Source organism: Zootoca vivipara, chromosome 4, assembly GCF_965207765.1.
Source record: "Zootoca vivipara chromosome 4, rZooViv2.hap1.1, whole genome shotgun sequence".
Classification (NCBI taxonomy): Eukaryota; Metazoa; Chordata; class Lepidosauria; order Squamata; family Lacertidae; genus Zootoca; species Zootoca vivipara.
The window spans coordinates 78,076,197-78,099,597 of record NC_142587.1 but is presented as its reverse complement, the minus strand read 5'-3'; the positions used below and the strand labels follow the sequence as shown (position 1 = coordinate 78,099,597).

General features: G+C 44.4%; 1 protein-coding gene across 1 annotated transcript; it reads left to right on the top strand.

The window, feature by feature from the left end:
* Nucleotides 1-9: 9 nt before the first annotated feature.
* ALOX5AP (arachidonate 5-lipoxygenase activating protein) lies at nt 10-6,338 on the top strand. The gene is made up of 5 exons (XM_035115748.3): nt 10-96; nt 2,163-2,262; nt 3,103-3,173; nt 4,344-4,425; nt 5,617-6,338. The coding sequence occupies exons 1-5, from the start codon at nt 27-29 to the stop codon at nt 5,777-5,779; spliced, it is 486 nt and encodes a 161-aa protein (XP_034971639.1). The 5' UTR covers nt 10-26; the 3' UTR covers nt 5,780-6,338.
* The last annotated feature ends 17,063 nt before the right edge of the window (nt 6,339-23,401 follow it).

The window sequence follows — 23,401 nt, the reverse complement described above, 5'->3', positions numbered from 1 at the left end:
TCCTGGCAAGCCTGCCTGCCGACAGCATGGACCAAGAAGTGGTGGGGTACATTGTCCTCCTGGTCATCGTTACGCTTTTAAGCGCCGTCCAAAATGGTAAGAAAGAACAAGGGAGGAGAGGGGAGGTCAGAAAAAGAGGCAGACCTGAGCATTAGGCATGGGGTGAGAAAGATTTGAATGCATGCATTTAAATAATAATAATAATCTGTATTTGTACATGTTGTGTCAGAGCTGCTCTCAGAATCCCGCCCCTCTTTTTGTTGATTTGTCTGGGTTTAAAATTAAAGACTTGCAATGTGTGTTCCAGATTACTTAGCCTAGCAACATTGGCACTAACTTCCATGTTAAATTAACACTGAGAAAATGGGAAGAATCTCAAATGTGGCAAGTCGCAGGCTGGTGGGGATGGAAATGTTCCTTCTGGTGATAGCAGGAGGCGGCCGGGCTGCTGCCTAGGTTGACTGGCAGTGGGAGGTGGGCTCCCTTGGTGGGGGGACCAAACTCTTACCTGCAGGGAAACACTGAGCAGGCAGGGCTGACCCATCACCCAGCATCAGGGCCAGCACCACTTTAGCTGCTCTACACCGATTCAGGCTCATTGGTCCATCTGGTTGGTACTGACCAGCAGTGACTCTCCGGGGTTTCAGACTGGGGTCTTTCCCATCGCTACGGGGAGAAGCTGCCTGCAGATTGAACTTGGGACCTTCTTCTTTCAAAGCAGCTGCCCTTCCACGTTTCCTCTTCCCTGCTGCACTGAACTTTGTGGGTTCAGTGAGGAGTAGCGAGGAGAGAAGGGGATTGATGGAGAATGGGATTTCTGGGTTGTTGGGTTTTTGTAAAAAACAACAACTTCAACTTACATTCTCTCCAACTCACAGATCCCCACACAAAGCGACATATATGCAACAGAGAGCATAAAGTCCAGAAGGAGAACAGAAAGTTTGAGAAGCAGACGTAGAGGGAGGAGGAGATTCTATTTAGAGCACCAGGCTGCCCTTTTAGACAAGTTTGTTCTGGATCCTGGAAGGACGCCATTGATCACTGAAACCGTATCTTTGTTATAGCGACTAACAACTTGCAGCAAAATGTTTGGGTTTCTCTGCATTCTTCAGATGCCCCAACATGACTCAGAGGATGCTGTGGCCACAGTGGCAGATACAGGACACTGATTTAGCAACGCAGCTAGTAGCACGTTCTCTCTGTCCTGCTCTCGTCTTGAATAAGCAGCATGAGATCAGTGCAATTGTGTAAAGGAGCCAGGCTCTGTGCCTGGAGGCCATTCTTCTTATGTGAAACTCTCAGGCTACTGCAGCAAGGCAGCAAGGAGTATCCGATTCCCAAGCACACTAAATTGGTAATCCAAGAACTAACAATTCGGGTAGGAACCAGCAGTTCTTTCTGGCTGAAGACCTTACTGAAATTGCTGCACTGCTTTCCAAGGCTAGAGAGACATTGTGTGCATATTTCAAAGAAAAGCACAGCAGTTTTAGTAATGGCTAAGGCAACAGAACTTGGTAGATTTGCAACCCCCTTAAAAACCAACCTTATGCTTTGGAGTCTCAGCACCATTACTGAAATAAAAAAGCAGTTTGAGAGAGGGGTGTTTCAGCAAAGGAATGAAAGGAGTTCTTAATCTTTTCTCACCAATAATTTCAGTGGCTCTCAGGCAGCAGCATCAGGCTTAGATTGGTGTCTTGGTTGCTGCTGGACTCTGGGCTCATGAAAGGTGCCTCTGGACCTTCACACCTTACAAAAACACCTGCAAGACTACCAAGAGCAATGCTTGCTTGCCTGGATAGAGATAACAGATTCCAGGCATTGGTTTTCCATCTTTATTGACTTTCCTTGCTTTGCTGTCCCAAATTCCATTCCTACAAGCCATCCAAAAATTGAAAGTGATATTTGTGAAACATTAAGTTGATATTTTGTTAAGTCATAGTTTGATGTTACTATGTTACAGAAATATTCTGATTTATAATTTAACTGTTTATTACACCACTTTTTTGGGGGGAATTGATTTGCATTGCATTGGTTTATGGAATTGTTTGTTTTTCTGTCTTTGGCATTGTTTCTTAGCCGCTTTGGGCTTCCCACAGGTAGGAAAAGAGGGACATTAATATTGAAATGGAATAAAAGTAAGCCTTCCTTCCTTCCTTAAACAGCCTTTTTTGCAAGCAAAGTAGAACAGGAAAGCAAGAACAGTACGGGCAAAATTGTTCACCGTGGCGGTACATCTCCCTTTGAGCGAGTCTTTACAGCCAAGTGAGTATTTTTTGTGTGTGTGTCATGGGAAAGAGGATTGAAATGGCAAACAATATGGCTGTAATCGTTGCAGACACAAGGCTTGTATCTAAAGAGAGATTCTGGGGCTCATATTTGCTTCGATACTATTCCTACCCACCACCCCCATCCCAGAAAGCTGGCCTTCTAAGACTTTGAGCAGATCCACACCATACATTTAAAGTGTATTCAGTGCATATTTAAAGCACATGACTCCCTCCCCAGAGAATCCTGGGGACCGTAGCTCTGTTAGATGTTCCCAGGATTAATTGGAGAAGTCATGTGCTTTAAATGTGCATTGGACGTCCTTTAAATGTATGGTGTGGCTCTCTCCTTCATGTTGTTGACTCCGATTTTTGAAACACAATGGCCTTGCTAGTTAGGAAAATGAGATGAAGTAAGCCTTGTCCTTATGCTCACCCCTCACCTCTTCTGGCGCAGCCACCAGGATGGGTCTGGAAGGTTTTGCTTACATTTTAGATTAACTACAGTTTGTTATGATGTTCATACCTGGACAATATGCGGTTAGTCTTAACCATGGTTTGCTGAAATGAGCCAAGGTTTACATAGCTAACAAACCATGGTTCAGATTAAAAGCTTCCTTCCCCAATGGTCTGTGTTTCAATTTGTGCATTGTACTTACGTCAAAAAACTTTGTAGATAACAGTTGTAACATGAACATCCCTTTGAGATTGCTATCTTTCTGATTTTACATTAAGCTTCCCTGTGATTGATAGGTGCCTTGTCCTTTGCTTCGAATTGCATGGATACATTTTCTTGCTCTCAGTATGATGATATCCCTTTTTAAAAATAATTTCCTAGCCAAAACTGCAGAGATGCCTACCCTACCTTTCTTGCCGTGCTTTGGTGTGCTGGCTTGCTGTGTAGTCAAGGTAATGTATTCAGAGCCCTCTTCACACCATCTCCCTAGAGGTGTGTACACATTGCCTGATAATGTGCATTCAGTGACGGATGCAGGCATGCTTGGGGGTGGGGGTGGGGTGGGCTGCGCACATGATGTTGTCTCTATGATGTCCAGCAACAGTTTTAATCCATTTTGTGCCAAGAGCGCACATCTCAAGCACTTGCTGCATTCAGATATGCACAGAAAGGGTTTTCTTAGGTCACCTCCTACTGGGGAAGACCTAGTCATGGTGCAAGACTGGGCCACTTCTCCTCTCCTACTAGACTTCCACAGCATATTGCAATCCTTGGGTGGGGGGGAGTGAGGAAGGAACTGTGCATACGCAGGTGCAGCAAAGTGTTACATCCTTTCCACCAGTGCTTGGGGTGGGTGGGTGACTAACCTAATGGGGGGAGGGGAGCAGAGCACCTTCATGTGTACTACTTCATATACACTCCCACCTGTATGTACAGACAACACAAGCAGTATTTCCTGCTTTAGGCAACGTTATTGTGCCAAGGGATAAGGTAAAAAGGTAATGGGGCCCCTGACCATCAGGTCCAGTCGTGTCTGACTCTGCGGTTGCGGCGCTCATCTCACTTTACTGGCCGAGGGAGCCGGCGTTTGTCTGCAGACAGCTTCTGGGTCATGTGGCCAGCATGACAAAGCTGCTTCTGGCGAACCAGAGCAGCGCACGGAAACGCCGTTTACCTTCCCGCCGGAGTGGTCCCTATTTATCTACTTGCACTTTGACGTGCTTTCGAACTGCTAGGTGGGCAGGAGCTGGGACCGAGCAACGGGAGCTCACCCCGTTGCAGGGATTCGAACCGCCGACCTTCTGATCAGCAAGCCCTGTGGTTTAACCCACAGCGCCACCTGGGTCAAGGGATACACAACCGCAAATCACTATCGACAAAAGCGCTCTGAAAAAAAGAGAGAGCCCTGTGTGTTTCAGACCCCGCATATGTACACAGCCTAGGTTTTGCATTTATCAAGGCAAAATAGCAATACTGCAGTTTCCTTCCTTAATTCATCCACACAGGGCTTGTCCTCTGAAAGCCATAATAGTTAAAGCACTTTGAATCGTGCTCAAGGTTGCATTTTAATCCAAGCGAAGTGACAACGTCTAACACGGCCTGCCTTTCCTACTTCTCTTTAGCTCCTGCTGCCTTTGCGGGACTGATGTACTTGTTTGTGAGACAGAAGTACTTTGTCGGCTATATGGGGGAAAGGACACAGAGGTAAGTCCCCACTTACATCTTCTCAAAAGTTCTAAGATGGCGGCTCACTTGTCCATTCCTTGTTCCCCCTCCCCTTCCCCTCCCCCAAATAACAAGAGATATTCTGGCCCTCCATATGTTATTGGACTACAGATCCTATTGCCGCCCTTTAGGAGAAAGGGCAGGGTAGAAATGGAAATACGGTAAATTTAAAAATTCCAGCCCATTGGCCATGTTGGCTAGGGCTGATGGGAGTTGGAGTCCAACAATGTCTGGAGGCCGCTGATTTCCTGCCACTATTCTAGATTCTCCTAATCAGTTTGTCGGGCTTTTTTTTGACATTGTGTTTTCCTTTTCACCTAGTTCTAGAACAATGCCTGAAGAGAAATACATGTGGGAAAATGCTTCTTTGGAATGTAGATTTTTCAGTAATGAAAATATGAGAAAAGAGCACTTTTTGTGTATTTCTCTGTGTTTTCCCTCCATGGAGCAAAAATATACGGGCACATTCATTTAAAGCACTCTTAGACCACTTTAATAGTCATGGCTTCTAGTCCTAGACTAGATCCTTCACCTTCCCTTTCAATCCTGATTGTATTTCGCAAAGCCCGGATGTCACGGGAGTTATTGTTACTGCTGTATCAGCTCTCAACTGCAAACACTGGAGTTGTATGATGTTTAGGCACCATTAGAATCACAGCAATCATTGTCCTCACTGGTGTGGCAATGCAAAATCCTTGAAGGTAAAATGAGCCGGCAACCTTAAACCTTGAACCCGCAAAACCCCACTGAACTCAATGGACCTTACACAGAGGGTCTCTGGTTGTCTTATCCTGCTTGGCTTCCACTTACCCCATCACGTTCCTGAATTAAATATGCAAGGCTATTGAATTTTGTTTCGAGTATAATCAGTGGCTATCATTTTTAATAGCTAGGATAAGATATATACGTCTCTTAAATGGAACAGTCTTGGTTACTGAGATGCATAAATTTTGCCCTGTGCACCGACTGATTTACACCTGCACGGCTCACTCGAAATTAATTGTGCTTGCCAAGGCATACATCAGTGCAGAGTTTGACCCCATTAATCTGAACATCTGAGCTCTATTTAAGTTGAGATTGACCTTCATGACAGATAGAGAGGTTTAGCTCGTTTCTTGCAAATCAATATATTGTTAACTACTGCTTTCTTTCTCTCTCTCTCTCTCTTAGCACTCCTGGTTACATTTTTGGAAAACGCATCATAGCTTTCCTGTTCCTTATGTCTGCCGCTGGAGTCCTCAACTATTACCTGGGTTACTTTTTTGGAAGCGATTTTCAAATGTATATAAAAACCATAACTGGTACCATCTCCCCGCTGCTGCTTATTCCTTAAATCTCTGTAGAAAGAGAAGGAAGGAGGTGAAAGAGAATGGAGGTCAGTGTGCTTAGCCAATCAATATCCAGAAGCAGATGTTTGAAATGAACCTACAAAGCTGCTTTTAGATTGCCATAAATCCAATGCTCCTTGGGACTTTGTAGTTTTTATTTAACACAGATTTTTTCCCCCGACAAGAAAATGATTTACTGTGCACAGTTGGCATGTCTTTGGGAGAAGAGTAATATGTTCCTGTAATTTATCAGGCTCCCTCCTATAAATGGGTTTGGTCACTGAATTCTTAAGTGCAAGGAAAATTTTATGCTGCCATCATTTAAAATTTTTTTTTACAAGATACTAAGACATAATGCTTGAATTTTTTTTAGTCTTCTTGAATTTGTAATTCCTATGATTGTTACTGGAACTGAGGCTTCCATTTTGGTAGAAATAGAACCAGCCATCTGGCTCAAAGCCCTATTTTATCATTATCATATTGGCTTAATATACATAAGAATAAAGTATGATATATGTTTTGGAACATGCTGTTATTTTAATAAAGTTATTTACAGTGACAAAATTATTCCTTTTATTCTTTGATCCCTGTCATTCCTGAAGTCCACAATGTTTCTATCGGACCAAATCATGTCCAAAGTGCTGGATGTGATCTTGAGAGTTAACACAAAATCTTCGCCAGGTGTAAGAGTTTAAAGCAGAAATAAAAATGCATGAGAGTGTTATATGACAAGCTTTGGTAATATTGGTGAAAACTGGTTGTGCGAACAGGGAACGGATTTTAAGTCACTCAATACTCAAATGACATACAACATTATTTTCTTTTTATGTATAATATTGATGCTAATTAACAAGAACAAGATAAAACTAGAATGACTACCCAGTCTTCTGTCCACCCTGTTTTTAATATATTTTTTTCAGTTCAGAGACTTGTAGTGAACACAAAGCAGGTTTTCCCCACTTTTTCATTTTCTGAAGAGCATCGCTTATTCTGCGCCCCATGGTTCTTTTGCTAGTTCTGTTTTAATTCTGGGGAAATTGAAAAGCGGTGTGTAATACAGCACATTCAGGGGGAAGCGGTTTTGCTCGTAAAAGAAAACAAGTGTTCATCCTGTCTTTGCATTTCCTTAGATCAAGGTTCATATTTCTTATAAAGCATTTTCTGATGGCCTTTATTATCAGTCAGTGCACATAATATGTCAACAGCTACCATTTTGCGGTGGCATGGCACTGGTGACATTTTTGTCTCCCGTCTAGTGCAGGATATTTACCAAAATAAAGAGACAAAACCAAAGATTCCTAACTCATTACAGCAGGACCACTGATGCGCTGGATGGTATTAATCATATCTTTACAACTTTCTGCCTGCCTAGCATAAACAGGGTATATAAACATTGATCATCTTGTATAATTGATCTCAGACTGCCTTTTCCACTCACATAGCAAGCTTGACTGATCAGATTGGACCTGTGGAGCCACAAGGTCTGTTCTGTGAAGTATTATGGGTCTGAAATGTTTTGAAATTAAAAAACAAACAAACAAAAAAACCAGTCTGTAAAGCTATGAAAGGAATAAAGGAGGATCCTTTAAGTAATGTCCTTTGCTTATAGGGAACATGCAGCAATCTTAAATGAATGTGCCGCTGCCACCCAAATATTTTTAGCCATTCCAAACACCTGCTTGTCTTTATACAGGTGGTGCACCTGCTGTTCCCCTGCTCCTTGGAATGGAATTATCTCCGCTGCAGTCAGCATCACTGCAGGAAACGGCGGCCCTATAGGGTCAAGCCCGACCCATGCTTCAGAGGCACAGAACAGACTCCCAGGCAAAAATATCAAGTTTGCAAGAAGGTGCCATTTGCGATTCATTAAAAATACTATTTCTTTCATTCTCATGTGGCTTCACAGAACCTTTCTGGCATCACTGCCACAAAAGGAAAGCTTTTATAATGACCTCAAGGCTGAGATGTGCCTGGAACTTGCCCTCTTGAAAGCATTCTACATGCTTTCTTATCAAAACCTGATTTGAACCTTACCTAGTGAGTGGGACTGAACATATCTCACTTCATGCGCTGAGCTGATCATTACTACATGAAAATTGGAAAGCACTTTTCTGTAGGAAATAATAAGCACCAAATATTGTTGGTTGCATGTTAAGTTTTTATAACAGATTTTATTCATCATATCATATTATTTTATATTGTTATCCTTCTTTTCCACAGATGATATCCAATTTTATTTCATTATGTTTGTGGGCTGCCGTGGGGTTTTTTTGAGGGGTGGTGGAGGAAGGGTTGAACATGCTCAAAAAGCTGCATAGAAAGATGTATCTATAGTAAGAACGTACGAAGAGCCTGCTGGATCAGGCCAATGGCCCATCAAACCCAGCATCCTGTTCTCACAGTGGCTGAGCGGATGCCTCTGGGAAGTCCCCAAGCTGGACCTGAAAGGAATAGCACTCTCCTCTCCTGCAAATTCCAGCATCTGCCATTCAGAAGCATACTGTCTCCAGCATGGAGGCAGAGCATAGCCATTTTAGTTAGTAACCATTGGCAGCCTTGTCCTCAGTGAGTTTATTTAATCTTCTTTTAAAGTCATCCAAGTTGGTGGCCAAGGGATGTGGGTGGCGCTGTGGGTTAAACCACTGAGCCTAGGGTTTGCCAATCAGAAGGTCGGCAGTTTGAATCCCCGTGATGGGGTGAGCTCCCATTGCTCGGTCCCTGCTCCTGCCAACCTAGCAGTTCAAAAGCATATCAAAGTGCAAGTAGATAAATAGGTACCACTCCGGCGGGAAGGTAAACGGCGTTTCCGTGCGCTGCTCTGGTTCGCCAGAAGCAGCTTAGTCATGCTGGCCACATGACCCGGAAGCTGTACGCCGGCTCCCTTGGCCAGTAAAGTGAGATGAGCGCCGCAACCCCGGAGTCATCCGCAACTGGACCTAATGATCAGGGGTCCCTTTACCTTTAAATTGGTGGCCATGACTGCCTCCTGCAGGAATAAATTCCATAGTTTTAACTCTGCACTGCCTGAAGAATTACTTTCTTTGGCCTCTCTTGAATCCTCCAACATTCAGCTTCATTTGAAGCCCACAAGTTGTAGTGTTATGTGAGGGCGGTTTATTTATTTATTTTGCATGGAATTGGGCTGCAAGAAAGGGTTTTGCATATCAAGCTGTATTTGAATCAACCAGAATCCCAATATGCTGTAGTTTCGCCAGTGATGGATAAGGATTTTCTCAGCAGCTTGAGAACAAAGGTGAGTGAAGTTATTGCTGTTAACTATTCCTCTCATATTTCTCATATTGCTACTTCTGAAATCAGCAACTTAAAAAAAAATATACACAGCCATATGATGTGCTGCGACGCTCTTCCACAGAGCCTTGATTAAACCTAAAGTTGCTCAGAAAGTGTTCCACTGTGCAAATGCTTCTGTAATTTTCATTTACTCCTGTACACAACTTTGCATATATTTGCCTGGTCAGATATGTCGAGTTTATAGAACAAAGACAGTCTCAGAAGGGATCCTAAAAGTGTTGCTACGGGCATGTTACATTTCTACCAAGAATTAATTTCTCCATAAATATAACACAAAGAGAACCTGCGCCAAAGTTGTAGTGTGGAGTCCTCCTCTTCAGCTGCACCCTCTCTCAGGATACTCCATTCCATTTCCCTTCCCTGGTTTTTATTTCCCTCCCAAAGCAGTTCTCCAGCTTCTCAGAAAGGTATCCTTCCCATCTCTTGCTAGCTGCTAGCTTCCATTTAAATGTCAGAGGGATAATGTATGAATGTCTGGAGTATTGCAGATGGGACTGGCAAAGGGGGCAAAGAGAGGAATGTTCTACCTAGAGGAAATACTTGGCTTTAACAATGGCTAGAAGCACTCCTTTTCTGGAGGGAGGATATACTGCAACATTTTGATGAAGGCTTCACTCGTTATGGGCTAATCTCAAAGGTTTGTGCATGCATGAGCCGCCATCCCATTTACTGGAACCTACTGGAGTTGTGCTTTGCTTGATAGGTAAAAAGGTAAAGGACCCCTGGACGGTTAAGTCCAGTCAAAGGCGACTATGGGGTTGTGGCGCTCATCTTGCTTTCAGGCCAAGGGAGCCAGTGTTTGTCCACAGAGAGCTTTCTGAGTCATTTGGCCAGCATGACTAAACTGCTTCTGGCACAACGGACACCCAGGGGCGTAGGAAGGGAGGGGCAATGGGGACGCTCCGCCCTGGGCAGGGCAATCCTGAGGGCGCCATGGCAGCTGTCCGCCGCGCCCCCAGAATGCACGCCAGTCCTGCCCCCACCCCCGGTGCTGGAGCATGAAGCCCCGCCAGTGAGGACACGATGAATGAAGCCAGTGCGCACGGAAACGCCGTTTACCTTCCAGGACCTATTTATCTACTTGCACTTACTGTATATGAAATGCATTATTTCGAACTGCTAGGTTGGGCTGGGACAGAGCAACAGGAGCTCACTCCGGCACTGGGATTCGAACCGCTGACCTTCTGATCGGCAAGCCCAAGAAGCTCAGTGGTTTAGACCACAGCGCCACCCTCTGTGTTGTGGCATCACACTGCCCTCGGTTGCTGTCTCACGAGAGCATATGAACACTATGGATCACTTACTTGCCATGTTCATTTGTTTGAAAGAAAGGCAATGCAGTTTGCTGTAGTCAAGGTAAAGTTATCAATGGAATAGGATCTATTTATTCCCTAAGAGCAGGAGAAGAAGAAATAACTTTTAAGACAGAGGGGGAAAGATCCAATCTTAGAATTAATCAGACAGTGGAGCAAATGAGCAAAACAAGTTACAGTGTTCTCCACAGTGGGTGTTCAAGCAACCAAACCAAAGCTGGATTAGATGTAATATCATAAATTCTGCCTCATGGCAGATGACCTTTAAAGATCATTTGAATGTCTGGGGAGCTATACTTCTAGGAAGATAATGCAGATCCATAATACAACAGAGAACTCATTACACAAGTCTCAGTCTTCTGACTCCCAGTTACAGTATTTAAATTCATTCTGTGCCACCTTCTAGTCTGTATTAATCCAGAGTCAACTGCACCCCAGAGCACATCTATTTATGTAGTTATACTGCTGCTCAAAAGTAACAGTACGTTTCCGAGCACAATTCCAAGTGTTGGTGCTGACCTTTAAAGCCCTAAACGGCCTCGGTCCTGTATACCTGAAGGAGCGTCTCCACTCCCATCGTTCAGCTCGGACACTGAGGTACAGCGCCGAGGGCCTTCTGGCGGTTCCCTCACTGCGAGAAGTGAAGCTACAGGGAACCAGGCAAAGGGCCTTCTCAGTAGTGGCGCCCGCCCTGTCGAACGCCCTTCCATCAGATGTCAAGGAAATAAACAACCATCTGACTTTTAGAAGACATCTGAAGGTGGCCCTGTTTAGGGAAGCTTTTAATGTTTGGTGTTTTATTGTATTTTTAATATTTTGTTGGAAGCCGCCCAGAGTGGCTGGGGAAACCCAGCCAGATGGGTAGGGTATAAATATCTTCTTCTTCTTCTTCTTCTTCTTCTTCTTCTTCTTCTTCTTCTTCTTCTTCTTCTTCTTCTTCTTCTTCTTCCAGAACTTGTTTCGAACAATAACACAAATTCACTGGGGGAAATGCGCAGCCATCAAATATTGTTGATGCCTAGGTTGTAACTAGGACAAACACTTCATTTGTGTTTGAGCTGCCTTCTCTTAAACCAGGGGTGGGGAACCTCCAGCTCACAGGCCAATTTTGCCCAGCCGCCAATCGTCTGATGCCGCTGGTGAAGTTTAGTCCTGCTGGCTGCTGCTTTGCCAGCGTGATCCCTATGGGGAATGTACATGCAAGCCTCACTATCTGAACACGATGCCTTCTCAGGAAATAGTTTGTTAGGCAAGTGTTTGTAGAACGAGTCCATGATTTTTATTGATTCCTTTGGGGATTTTTCTAATGCATTCCTAAGCCCTGAATTTTGACCCCACAAAATCCTCACCCCTGTCTTAAACTGAGAAATACACTTCTAAAACATTCCATAGGACATAGCCATTTGTAAGTCTTATTTTGGTCATCTTTCCAGCTCATCTGAGGGGGTGGGGAAGGTTTGTCTTCCAATATCTTCATTATACAGATCTATTCAGACTGGTACGTAGTTTTCCAAATGACTTTCCTCTATCTCGCCCGACTTTGGCAGCTTCAAGTTGCCACACATATCCTCCCTCAGACTCAGAGCCCAAAGTCTGCCATTTGCCATACCTTAAAAAACTTCTGCAGAATAAATGCATTTCACAAAATGTGTGTGAGCTGATGGAGACTGGCCAGGCTCTTGTAGGACTGACCAGGCTGACTCGATACTTTCCCTTTTTTACCTTTTTAATAAATGGGGATCATATGCTTTCAACTGAGGTGAAAAAACCCTCACAATTGTTTTCATCTTAGGGGACAACAACAAAAAAGCAAAGATGATTCTTTTGTACTGTCAAAACAATGCTGATTATTCCACAAACCGTTATGAAAGCCCGATTCGCAAAATGTGATTGTGAAATGCTTGTGCTTGAAAGCATTAATACTACTTGGAAACTTTATCCATCTGCATTACTTAGAAATTCTTATCAAATTCATCATATTCCATCCTGACTACAACTATGTAAAAAGACCATTATAGTCCTTGTTTCTCTAAAGTGGGAAATGAGGTTGATAGCAGCTTGCCCAATACTGTCTAGGCCCAAGAGTTCTGGTTTTTTTTTTTAAAAAAATACTCACACCAGCCAAGTTATTTTGGCACCTGAGGCAGAGAATCCCTCAAGCACCTCTCCCTCACCCATGCAGTAAAAAAACACAATGCTAATATTGCTAATGCTACTAATTATTAAACTGCAGTAACAAACAATTCGGTGCCCTATCATGACACCCGGAGCCAACTGCCTGAGGTGGCCACCTCACTCTTCCAAAAGGTAGGGCCGGCCCTCCTGAGGACTGACGTCTAAAAAAAGCAGGTTCTAATTTTGGGTAGTGTTGACATTTTCTGAACCTTTCCTAATCGATTCAGACCTGTAGCATGATACTCAGTTCTATAAAGCACATAGTTTCTACCTAACATATCCCATATACCCTATCAAAGAAAAGGAAAAAGATAAGAGGCAGCAGAAACCAACCCAACTGTTTGTGGAGCTTTCAAGGACTTGGTTGCTTCATAAACGTATTTTGCACCTCAATGTAAGCCTTTCACACTATTCTTAGGCCCCATCTGCACTATGTGCTTAAAGCAGTATCATGCCACTTCAAACAGCCATGGGTTCCCCCGTTGAATCCTGGGAACAGTTAAGGGTGTTGAGAGTTGTTAGGAAGCCGCTGTTCCGCTAGCAGAGCTACAATTCCCCTAGTTCCTTGACTCAGAAAATTGCAGCTCAGTGCAATTTTCCCGCTGCATGTTGTATAGGACAGACAGCCTTGCAATAAGGAACCTAACTAATGCAGACCCTAAAATTTTATTTTTTCCAGAAGTAATAGTGCCATCTACAGGGTACTTTTAGCATAATCCTTTGCAGCCAAGCTGGTTAGTGCAGGCATAGCTTGTGCGCTGGAGGAGGTCAGAGCCTTCCAGCGACTTTTTATGTTTTGATTCCAAGGAATCTACTCTAAACTGCAGCAAGACTGACTGGAGGCAGGGACCATAGTAACAAACAGGCTCATCGAGAAGTGGGTACAGAGAGCACTGCTGTATCAGGGCCAGCAAGGAGTTCAGGCTTTTGTTTATTTTGTTCTTAAAGTATTTAGTCTGCCTTGCAGGACTTAAGAGTTATGAAGCAAGAGGTGCACTTTAGCTGCTTTGTGAGAAAATGAGGCTCCTCCTCCTTGTCAGTGTTTTTTAAACCCACGACTGCGATTGATGAAATTATAGAGAAATTTAGGAGCACCCACCCCCATGTCCTTTTCGTTGTGCATTTGCAACGGTTTGTGCTCACGATGGTATCAGGGCAGTTACATGCAATCCTGCTTTCAATGTTGGAATTCACGGCCACAAGAGGTGATGACATTCATCAACTTGGAGGGCTTTAAGAGAGGATCAGACAGGTCCATGGAGGGTCTGGCTGCCAATGGCTACTAGCCACTGTGGCTATCTTCTTCCTCCACTCTTGGAGGCAGTATGCCTCGGAATATCAGTCGCTGGGAATCACAAGTACAGTCTCGCTCAGGTCCTCCTTTCATGCTTTCCGTAGGCCACTGTGAGAACAGAATGCTGGATTAGATAGACCTTTGGCCTGATCTAACAGTGTTTTTCTTATGTTCTTATAAATATATGGAATTAGGCAGATGCATGGCTAATACGTCTATTCAGGACTATTTGCAATGACATCTAGAATCTCCATGTTGGCCCGATCCATCAAGCCAACCCCTATCTTTTATTTGCAAGCATTTTTTACCCTGCCCTTCAGCCAAAAAGATTTCCAGAGCAGCTTACAAAATGTCAGTAAATACAGGGCACTTTCCAACAGCATGTTCTGCAGTCATTTCCTTTACTGAAGGAAAAAGGGAATTGAGGGGTAAAGAGAAAAACAAGCAAACACAGGCACCACTTTTTAAAAGTCACTTTCAAGTATTTAGTTTATTCTTTCCCCATAATCCCAATTCATTACCTGTCTTGAAACATCATTAAGCTGCCAGATGGAGACGACAGCTGGCATCTTGCCTTGTGTATTTTTTAAACATGCAGATAATAAACAAATAAAGCAAATATGATGGTTCCTCTTTGAATCCTCGTTTTCTTTTGTTTTTCTCGTGCTGCCGGCATCATTTTGACCAGGAGGTGGCAGTAGGGCTACTAATTGCACCAATATTACAGCATTTCCAGCCTCCTCTCCAAACATGCAAGCACACACACACACACTTAAAATGTAATCCACACAGCATATGGCTGTCAGGTTTATTTTGCGTGATGCACAAGCAAGACAAAGAGCCAAAAAAAAAAAAAAAAAGAGCTGCAAAGCACAAGGGAAGAAAACAAACCATCTTCAAAGAAGGTTTTTAGAATTCCACCCCACCCTCACCACTGTAGCTGTTTTTAGAATGTTTTTAACTGTTTAAGAATGCTTCTTAGTATTGTTCGCTGTTGATGTGTCTGCTGCCCTGGGCGCTGTTGTTGGAAGGAAGGGCCGGATATAAATTCAATATAATAATAATAATAATAATAATAATAATAATAATAATAATAATGGTGTTATGTGAACTGCAGCTCTTGCTCTGCCATGGATTACTTCCATGTAGTATTTAAGTCCAAAGGAACAAAATTATAACGTTCTCTTTGAAGCACCCTAAACCATGTTTCGCCCCAACCACACTACATTTCTGATGTGATTATATCATGGGCAGCCAACTTGTGCCTTTCAGATGTTGTGGGCCAGAACTTCCACGAGCCCAAGCCAGGATAAGTTGTAGTTCATAACATGGAGGACACCAGACTGGTTGAACCAAAGGGTGGAGAAGTTGAGGCCTGGAGCCTCTTCCCATGTCCCATATACTTCTGAGCATATACCCTTCATCAGCGCTGCTTCACACCCTCCTTGCGTGTTTTTGCCTGACTGGAATATGCCCTTGAACTGCAATCATGCTTCTTCCTTGCCTGGGTAGGGTGTGTGAGAGTGAAGAACATAGCCTACTGTACAATAGGTAAAATTCACTTTTTTGTTGTTGCTCCACACACTTGTGCCTCTGGCATACTCTCCAACATGTCCAGGCCAAAAACTGGGACCATGTTTCTTCCAGGTCGTGCTCCTGGGGCAAGTCACGAGACCACAGCCCCCCAAATGCACTTTTTCCAGGGCAAGAACACAGCACGAGACCACACTGTCCAAAATGGCTTCAGTGCTCTCACATTGGGGGGGGGGATAAGACTCAGTTTTCCCGGGACAGTTGAGGGGTATGCTGTGACCTCACTCCCCACTGTCATGTGGCCCCCAGAAGGTTGTCCAGAAAGGAATGTGGCCCTCAAAACATTCCCCATTCCATAAGGATTCCATGCCCTCCAACATTTCTCCAATAAAAACAGAGACGTCCGATTGAATAAGAATAAGAATACCCTGTCCATCTGACTGGGTTGCCCCAGCCACTCTGGACAGCTTCCAACATATATAAAAACATAATAAAACATTAAACATTAAAAAAAGCTTCCCTATACAGGGTTGCCTTCAGATGTCTTCTAAAGTATAAATTGCTTCTCTCCGTGGCTTGGGAGGGGGGGGGTGTCACATAACTCCATACCCTCCAACATTTCTCTGATGAAAATAGGGATATCCTAAGGAAAAGCAGGACATTCCAGGATCCAATCAGAAACCGGGATGCCTTCTGTAAATCTGGGACTTTCTCTAGAAAATAGGGACACTTGGAAGGTCTGGCATTCATGTGAAACAAGGAAGCTGTGGCACAAAGATTGTGATCCTAAGATCATTAGCCATTGGGAGTCAGAATTATTAACATTTAGGTCTCTAAGCAGGGCTTTTTTTTTCAGCCGGAACTGAGCTCCACCACCTCTTTGGTGTGTTCCAACACCTCAACTTAGGGTTGTCTATCAAAAGAAGTGGGGGTTCCTTCACCCCTTTTTCTAGAAAAAAAGCACTGTCTGTAAGCAACTCTGAGCCCCTAGGATAGGTCTAAACCAGATAAATAAAATCCAGACCAAACAAAACTGCTCTGGTGGTGTTGTGATAGAAAAGTGACGGAGTTATTCTAATCAATTTAGAATCACAGATTTGGAAGGGAGTTGGAAGGGACCACAAGGATCATCTAGTCCAACCCTCTGCAGTGCAGGAATCCTTTGCCCAACTTGGGGCTCAAACTCACAACCTTGAGATTAAGGGTCTCATGCTCTACCAACTGTGCTATCCCTCAGGGCTCACTGCAGACTTCTGGCCACAGTTCTGAAAACAGCAATGATGGACTCTTCTTAGTCTACCACCAAAACAGTAGTTTCTCTTAATCCAGGCAGTCAGCAGGGTTAGACAATATGGTGCCCTCCAGATGTACCGTATAGCAGAACTGCAGAGTTGGAAGAGAACCCAACGGTGATCTAATCAAACCCTGCTACAATGCATGAATCACAGCTATAAAGTTGTTCTCCTTAGGACTATGGTTGTTATGGGGTCTCTCACAACACGCTCCTCCACATTGAAAATCCCTACTGCACAGCTGGACATGCTTTCTTGAAATATTCACAGAGCAGAATTCAGTACTCAAGGCATGGGCGTGCTTGTTTGGAGACACAATCCTTTACGGTGTCCAAAAATGTAAACTCTACAGCATTCCTAGAGATAACAGTTACACAATCAATATGAAGAGAACTGCAGTCAGACACTTTGACTCCACATACCGCTCTTGTAGTTTCTCAATATGGCTTTGGGGGCCATTGCGTAAGTATCCTTGAGGATGCTTCACTGCCAGCACGGCCTGTTGAGAACATGAAACCCATTTGACTCTGTGCCATCTTTCATACATAATCTCATATTCTCTTGAGCCTGCCCAGCTCTCATCTGTTATGACCTGTGACCCTTGCTGTTGCAGCGTCAGGTTTCAAAGATTTCAGGTCTGTCAATATTTCCTTTGAATATCAGTCCATCAGGTTTTCTACTTGGGGGAGGTCTGTAGCTCAGCGATAAGAGCATCTACGTCAATTCCCAGCATCCCAATACAGGGCTGGGAGAGACCCTTGTCTGAAAGGACAAGGAGACTTGAAAGCATTTTCAGCTGAATGCCTTTACAAGCCCTTTTCCTACTCAGGGCTTGTGTGCACAACCCTGCGACTCTTTTCATACATTTGCACTGAACACCTGAAGAAGGCTGCAACCATCACTTTTCAAAAGATGTATGTTTTATGCTTGTTGTTTTAAAGTAATGGTTCCATGGCTGAAGGCAGTTCCTTCACTGTACTGGCTGAAATTATTATCTGTATGTTCATATACCTAAGTGGAGACCCAAATGCATTCTGTTTGCTTGAGCCTTGTAGAGTTTTATTATCAATGCGAGCACATCGGTTGGTTCTCAAATTTTGTTTGTTTACAACACTTACAAACCACTTTTGAGTCAAAGAATGTTCAAAGCGGTGTGCAAAAAGGAATATAAAACAGCACTTGTTTTCCAGTGGGAAAAAATTTGCCCGGGGGTTGGCACAGAAGGGACAAAGTATATTTCTAGGTGGGCTAGTTGTCTCCCAAATTAAGATCGCTGAAGCAAGAGGGGGGGGGCTGAGCTTTTGGTTTGGGGAAATGCACGCCCTTCCTGTCCCCCCCATTGGTGCCACCCAATATTGTAGCAGAATAAACATATATATATCATGTTCTAAAACACCAATGCGTCTTTGCAAAGTATCGCTAATCTAAATTCTTTGCACTGTTGCAAGCTCATTTTGTGAGTCACTCTGGGAGAAAATAAGCAAGTCTCCATGGTGACTAACTCCTGCAGGATGGAGGGAACATGAGTAAAACCAGCTTTCCCTCCACTTCCAGTCATTTTTCGCCTCCTGTTTTGACAAAGCTTAGTTCTGGAGAATTTCTCCACTTTCTCCATCCCTGTGGTTTGAATGTTTGGTGTAAATAATCTCACCCTTCCCTGCTATAACATCATTCTTCTGACTCAACATCTGCCATAAACCACAATCAAGGATCGGCCTGATGAGCATTCATTTAAATGACAGGTCTCCCAAGTAGGTTAAACTAACATAAGCTCTAGCAGACTCGCCCCATGCAAGAATTTCCATGGTGGAAAAAAACCAGGTTGTTGTCTTAAACTTTTCTCAGACAGAATTTCTGCTGAAGAGGATGGGCTACCGTGTGCTAGATCCAGCGTTGCAGCATTAGAAATCTTCCTATAAACTTGACGGAGTACTAGTATAAGTGAAAACAAACCTTGTGCGACAGAAAACATCAGTTCTGCAGCGACTTTCATTCCAAGAAAACCAAACCTAAGGTGTGAACTGAGACCCATAAAATCTCTCCCAGCTGAGATTGGGGTGGGTGTAACAATACAAGGGTGATATAATGTAGTGATCTATACACACAAACATGAGAGAGAGAGAGAGAGAGAGAGAGAGAGAGTGTGTGTCTTCCTCAAGGCTTCTTGTTGTTTTGATGTGTGAGAAGAAAGCTTTCTCTACATGAGATGCTACAGTAGGACAAGGCCAACAAAATCATCTGTGCACTGAGACTCCGAGGTCACAGCATCAGTAGGATGCCAGAAACGCAAGAACATTGTTTGCACAGTATATTCAGGGCCGGCCCTACGGCCAGGCTGGGTGGCGCAGGGCACCACGGTGCCGGCCTGCCAGGGGGGCGTCGCGACTGCGCCCGCCCGCTGGCCAGCCGGTCCGCCGCGCAGCTGCGCCCACAGCACCCGCGCTGTGCCTGCCTGCCCGCCGCGCAGCAGCGCCTGTGGCAGCCGCGCTGTCCTCGCCCACCGCACTGGGAAACGGGGCGGGGGGGGCTCCGGAGGGATCTGTCGCACCACGGCACCAGGGGCGCTTAAGACGGCCCTGAGTATATTTGAAGCCCATGGCATATATTTCACCTTAATTTGAGTGGAATTGTATTAGCCTATCCATTTGCCTTCCATTCCCATTGTGGCCATGTGCCACAATAAATGTGTGCTACAAGACTTTATTGTTTTTGACCTTAGGAAATTATTCTTTGTACAGGTATGGATTCTGTATGTGAACCGGCTTCAGAATTCTGCATTTTCATTGAACACTTGCTTCCGCTTCCAGATGGTGACAACATTCTGTTACAGGTGCACAATTAGATGCATGTAAGACAGGGCCATTGCCTCAGTACTTGTGTTTTCTCTGCCTTGATTTAAAACAAATTGATATGACTTGGACTGAATATTCCTATTTCAAATGCACGCACAAAAAATTAGAGAGATCAAACCTGTACCACTGATCTAGGATTTCTAGGATTTCTCAAGATTTCTGCCTTTGGAGCACATTATCTCAAATGGAAACTATTTCAGTTCTTGAATGTACAGCTCCCTCATCCCCACCTAGCAGCACACACACATTCTTCTTCATTCAAACAATTTGGTCACATAGGTGAATGTTTCGTCCATAAATGGACCTCAGCCAGAAAATTGAGATCAGTTCTGCTGTAAATGTATCTACGGTAATTCATATCAGAGGGAGAGTGTGCACAAATTTCTATAGCTATAATACCAAAATGGCCAAAAGGGTTCTGCAGTTTTAAATATGAGCCACTAATTTCTGGACATGCTTTTCCAATTTGCAGTAACTGAAGGCAAGCTGAGGTCTCACTAAAATAAACTTCTTATTCTGCACCCTGAGAGTTTTGCAACAAATGTTCTATGAACTGTCAAAACAACTCTGGAAACGCAGCAAATGCTTTCATAAGACTCACATGATACAAATGTTTGACACAGTGATTCCTGTAATGATTGTGAAATTTTTGTTTAGTCTATTTTTATCCAGCCCTTTCTTTTCCCCCTTTTGGTTGATTTTTTTTTTACTAAGATACAGGAAGAACTAGTTTATCCAAGCCCCTTTTTTCAAGGAGCTCACAAAAGCATTCAGGGTTATTCTCTTCTATCTACAATTTTATTATAGAATGGATCGGACTCTTATACAAAAAAAATGCTTTTATTCAGTGGCGAACGGTGCCGGTTGGCTGCCCGGGGCGGCACCCCCTGGGGGCAGGGCATTGCCGCATGCATCCTGACGCATGCGTCGTGATGTCATGACGCATGACGCACGCACCAGGACAGACTGCGCATGTCAGCACATGCGCAGTCTGTGCGGGTTGGTGCTGCTGCTCTGCTCGGCCGGCACCACTCTGAAGCAGAGCGCCGGCCGAGTGCGTGGAGGAGGCGAGGGACAGGCTAGGGGCCGCGGGCACTGCCCCCGCTAGACTGGAACTAGGGGCGGCCCGCCCCCTACGCTCCTCCCTTGCTATGCGCCTGCTTTTATTAAAACATTTATATGCAATGTGGATTTCTGGGTGGTATGCAACGTATGATGAATACAGTAAAATAGAAGCAGCTTTTTAAAAAAGCAGATTTTAATTTAGAGTATAGGAGGCGGGTCAGGTGCAAAAGCACAGACACACACATATTGAAGAGTGTTAAAGAGTAAATCTTACAGCAGCCATTCCATCAGGTTGCAGTGAGGGCTAGAAGGGAAGCAGGAGAAGGCAAGCAGGGCCACACTAACAACTCTGCTGGGAAGTCAGTTCCACCAGGCTTCTCCCCCTCCCTTTCACCTAGCAGCTTCCATTCTATCAGGCTACAGCTGCAAACTCTCTGTGGGCAGTTTCCAGGTGGGACATAAGGACATAAGTGCAGAAAGAGTAATGGCTGTTGTGCTATAATCTCCTAGCTCTTTAAAAGAAAACACGTTTACATCTTTCAAGCTTAAGTTGTACACTCCCAGCTCTGAAATAGACAGGGTTTTTTTTTAATATATTCTGTGTGCTAAATATAATTAAGGTGCCCATGTGCCCTACTTTACAGAGGACAGAACTCTGTTTGAAGGTGTCCTCTCTTTGAAGGGGCTGCTGTCCAGACTCATTCCATTTTTAAGATGAAGAACCTAAACACAGCAATAGCAGCACCAAGGGACTTAAATTCCCCACCACCAGTTAGCACCTGAACAGCAAGGGAAGCAGGCACACAGCTCACCTGGTTAACTTTCCCCCTACGGGGCAATTACGGTACTGTAATCATATTTCTATTAATGTTATTGCAAATATTTCCAAACAAGCTTCTATGCATAAAAATGGAGGCCGTGATAGATTTTATTTTCTTGGGCTCTTTGATCACTGCAGATGGTGACAGCAGTCACGAAATTAAAAGACGCCTGCTTCTTGGGAGAAAAGCAATGACAAACCTAGACAGCATCTTAAAAAACAGAGACATCACCTTGCCAGCAAAGGTCCGTATAGTTAAAGCTATGGTTTTCCCAGTAGTGATGTATGGAAGTGAGAGCTGGACCATAAAGAAGGCTGGTCGCCAAAGAATTGATGCTTTTGAATTATGGTGCTGGAGGAGACTCTTGAGAGTCCCATGGACTGCAAGAAGATCAAACCTATCCATTCTGAAGGAAATCAGCCCTGAGTGCTCACTGGAAGGACAGATCGTGAAGCTGAGGCTCCAATACTTTGGCCACCTCATGAGAAGAGAAGACTCCCTGGAAAAGACCCTGTTGTTGGGAAAGATTGAGGGCACAAGGAGAAGGGGACGACAGAGGACGAGATGGTTGGACAGTGTTCTCGAAGCTACCAACATGAGTCTGACCAAACTGCGGGAGGCAGTGGAAGACAGGAGTGCCTGGCGTGCTCTGGTCCATGGGGTCACGAAGAGTCGGACACGACTAAACGACTAAACAACAACAATGCATAAAAAGTAGCGTGTGCAGACTGTAAATAAATCTGTGTCTTCTTTGGGGTGAGGCATTTCCTCTTTTTCAACAAACCAAAAGTGGTGGCTTGGCCAGTTGTGGCATTGGTTGTTTTGTCTCTGGTTGCTGGATATCATGGGTGGGTAGTATTGACTGGTGAAAAGGGACTTGTAGATCAGCATAATCAAAGTTCGTGCAGATATGTGTCATGCATGCATTTGCACCATGCACCTGGCAGTACTTCTAGAAGAAACTGCAGCAGGGTGTAACTTATCTCACCTTTGCAGGACAAGCTACGTCAGCCAAATCTCTCTAAACAACTTGTCTTCCAGCCTGGTGATTTAGACATTAAGTCCTGCTGACTCACTACCAACTTGCAAGTTAAGTATTGCACAGGATTACTGCTTTCTAGGCCCATTCATTTAGAAGCAAGCCCCACTGAATTAAATGGGGCTTTCTCCCGGGAAAAAGCACACTGTATATTATTAAAACCTTGGGCCAATTACGCCAATGCATATCCATTGAATCCAGGGATTGAGTTGTAGCTCCACACAAAGTATTGTCACTCCCAGATAATTGATACAGTCTGTGGATCTCAGTTGCCAGTTTGCAAAAGATTCCAAGCTTGTTGAGAGACGAGCAAGGGCAGATGGAAAGGAATTTGAGATGATCACACAGGATGAGTTGAATATATGCTATATGGTAATTTATGGACCTAATAGGTATCTAAAGCCATTTGCCACTATTGCTGTATGTAGGTTTTATTTGTTTTTTATCTTATATTTTGGAAATGTCCACAGATTTGTTTTTTTCCTTTAATTTTTTGCCCCCCCCAATAGTGTTTAAAAGGCCATGGAGGAGTGCGCCCACAGAGACCCACAGAGGAGAGACATGTTTTATTGCAGCTGGGCAGAGGAATGCGTCCAGTTGCGCTGCTGCAGACAATAATAACACCCCCATAAGAAGCGCGTCGCTGCCGGCTTCCAAAGGCTACATTGGAGTCCGTGACCCCACAGAAAGAGACGGAGAGGGCGGGAAAAGCGGAAAGACTCGACAGCCGATTGCTCACCGCTGCTTTGGTAGGCCAAGTTTGCAGGACAAGGCCGCCTAAACTCTGCAGACTTTGCACCCTACTGAAGCGGGGAGGCGCCGTCCGCCCTTTGCTCCTCCTCCCTTTCGCTCCCCGGCGGCTCGGAGGCGGAGCTGCGCCGAAGCGCTTTTCTCGCCCGCGCGGACGCCGCTTGCTAGCAGTGCCTTGCAG

Coding starts and splice junctions, on each gene's coding strand:
- ALOX5AP (XM_035115748.3), top strand. CDS start 27: ATGGACCAAGAAGTGGTGGGGTACATTGTCCTCCTGGTCATCGTTACG. Junction 3,174..4,343: donor TGGCTTGCTGTGTAGTCAAG/GTAATGTATTCA, acceptor ACTTCTCTTTAG/CTCCTGCTGCCTTTGCGGGA. Junction 4,426..5,616: donor ATGGGGGAAAGGACACAGAG/GTAAGTCCCCAC, acceptor TCTCTCTCTTAG/CACTCCTGGTTACATTTTTG.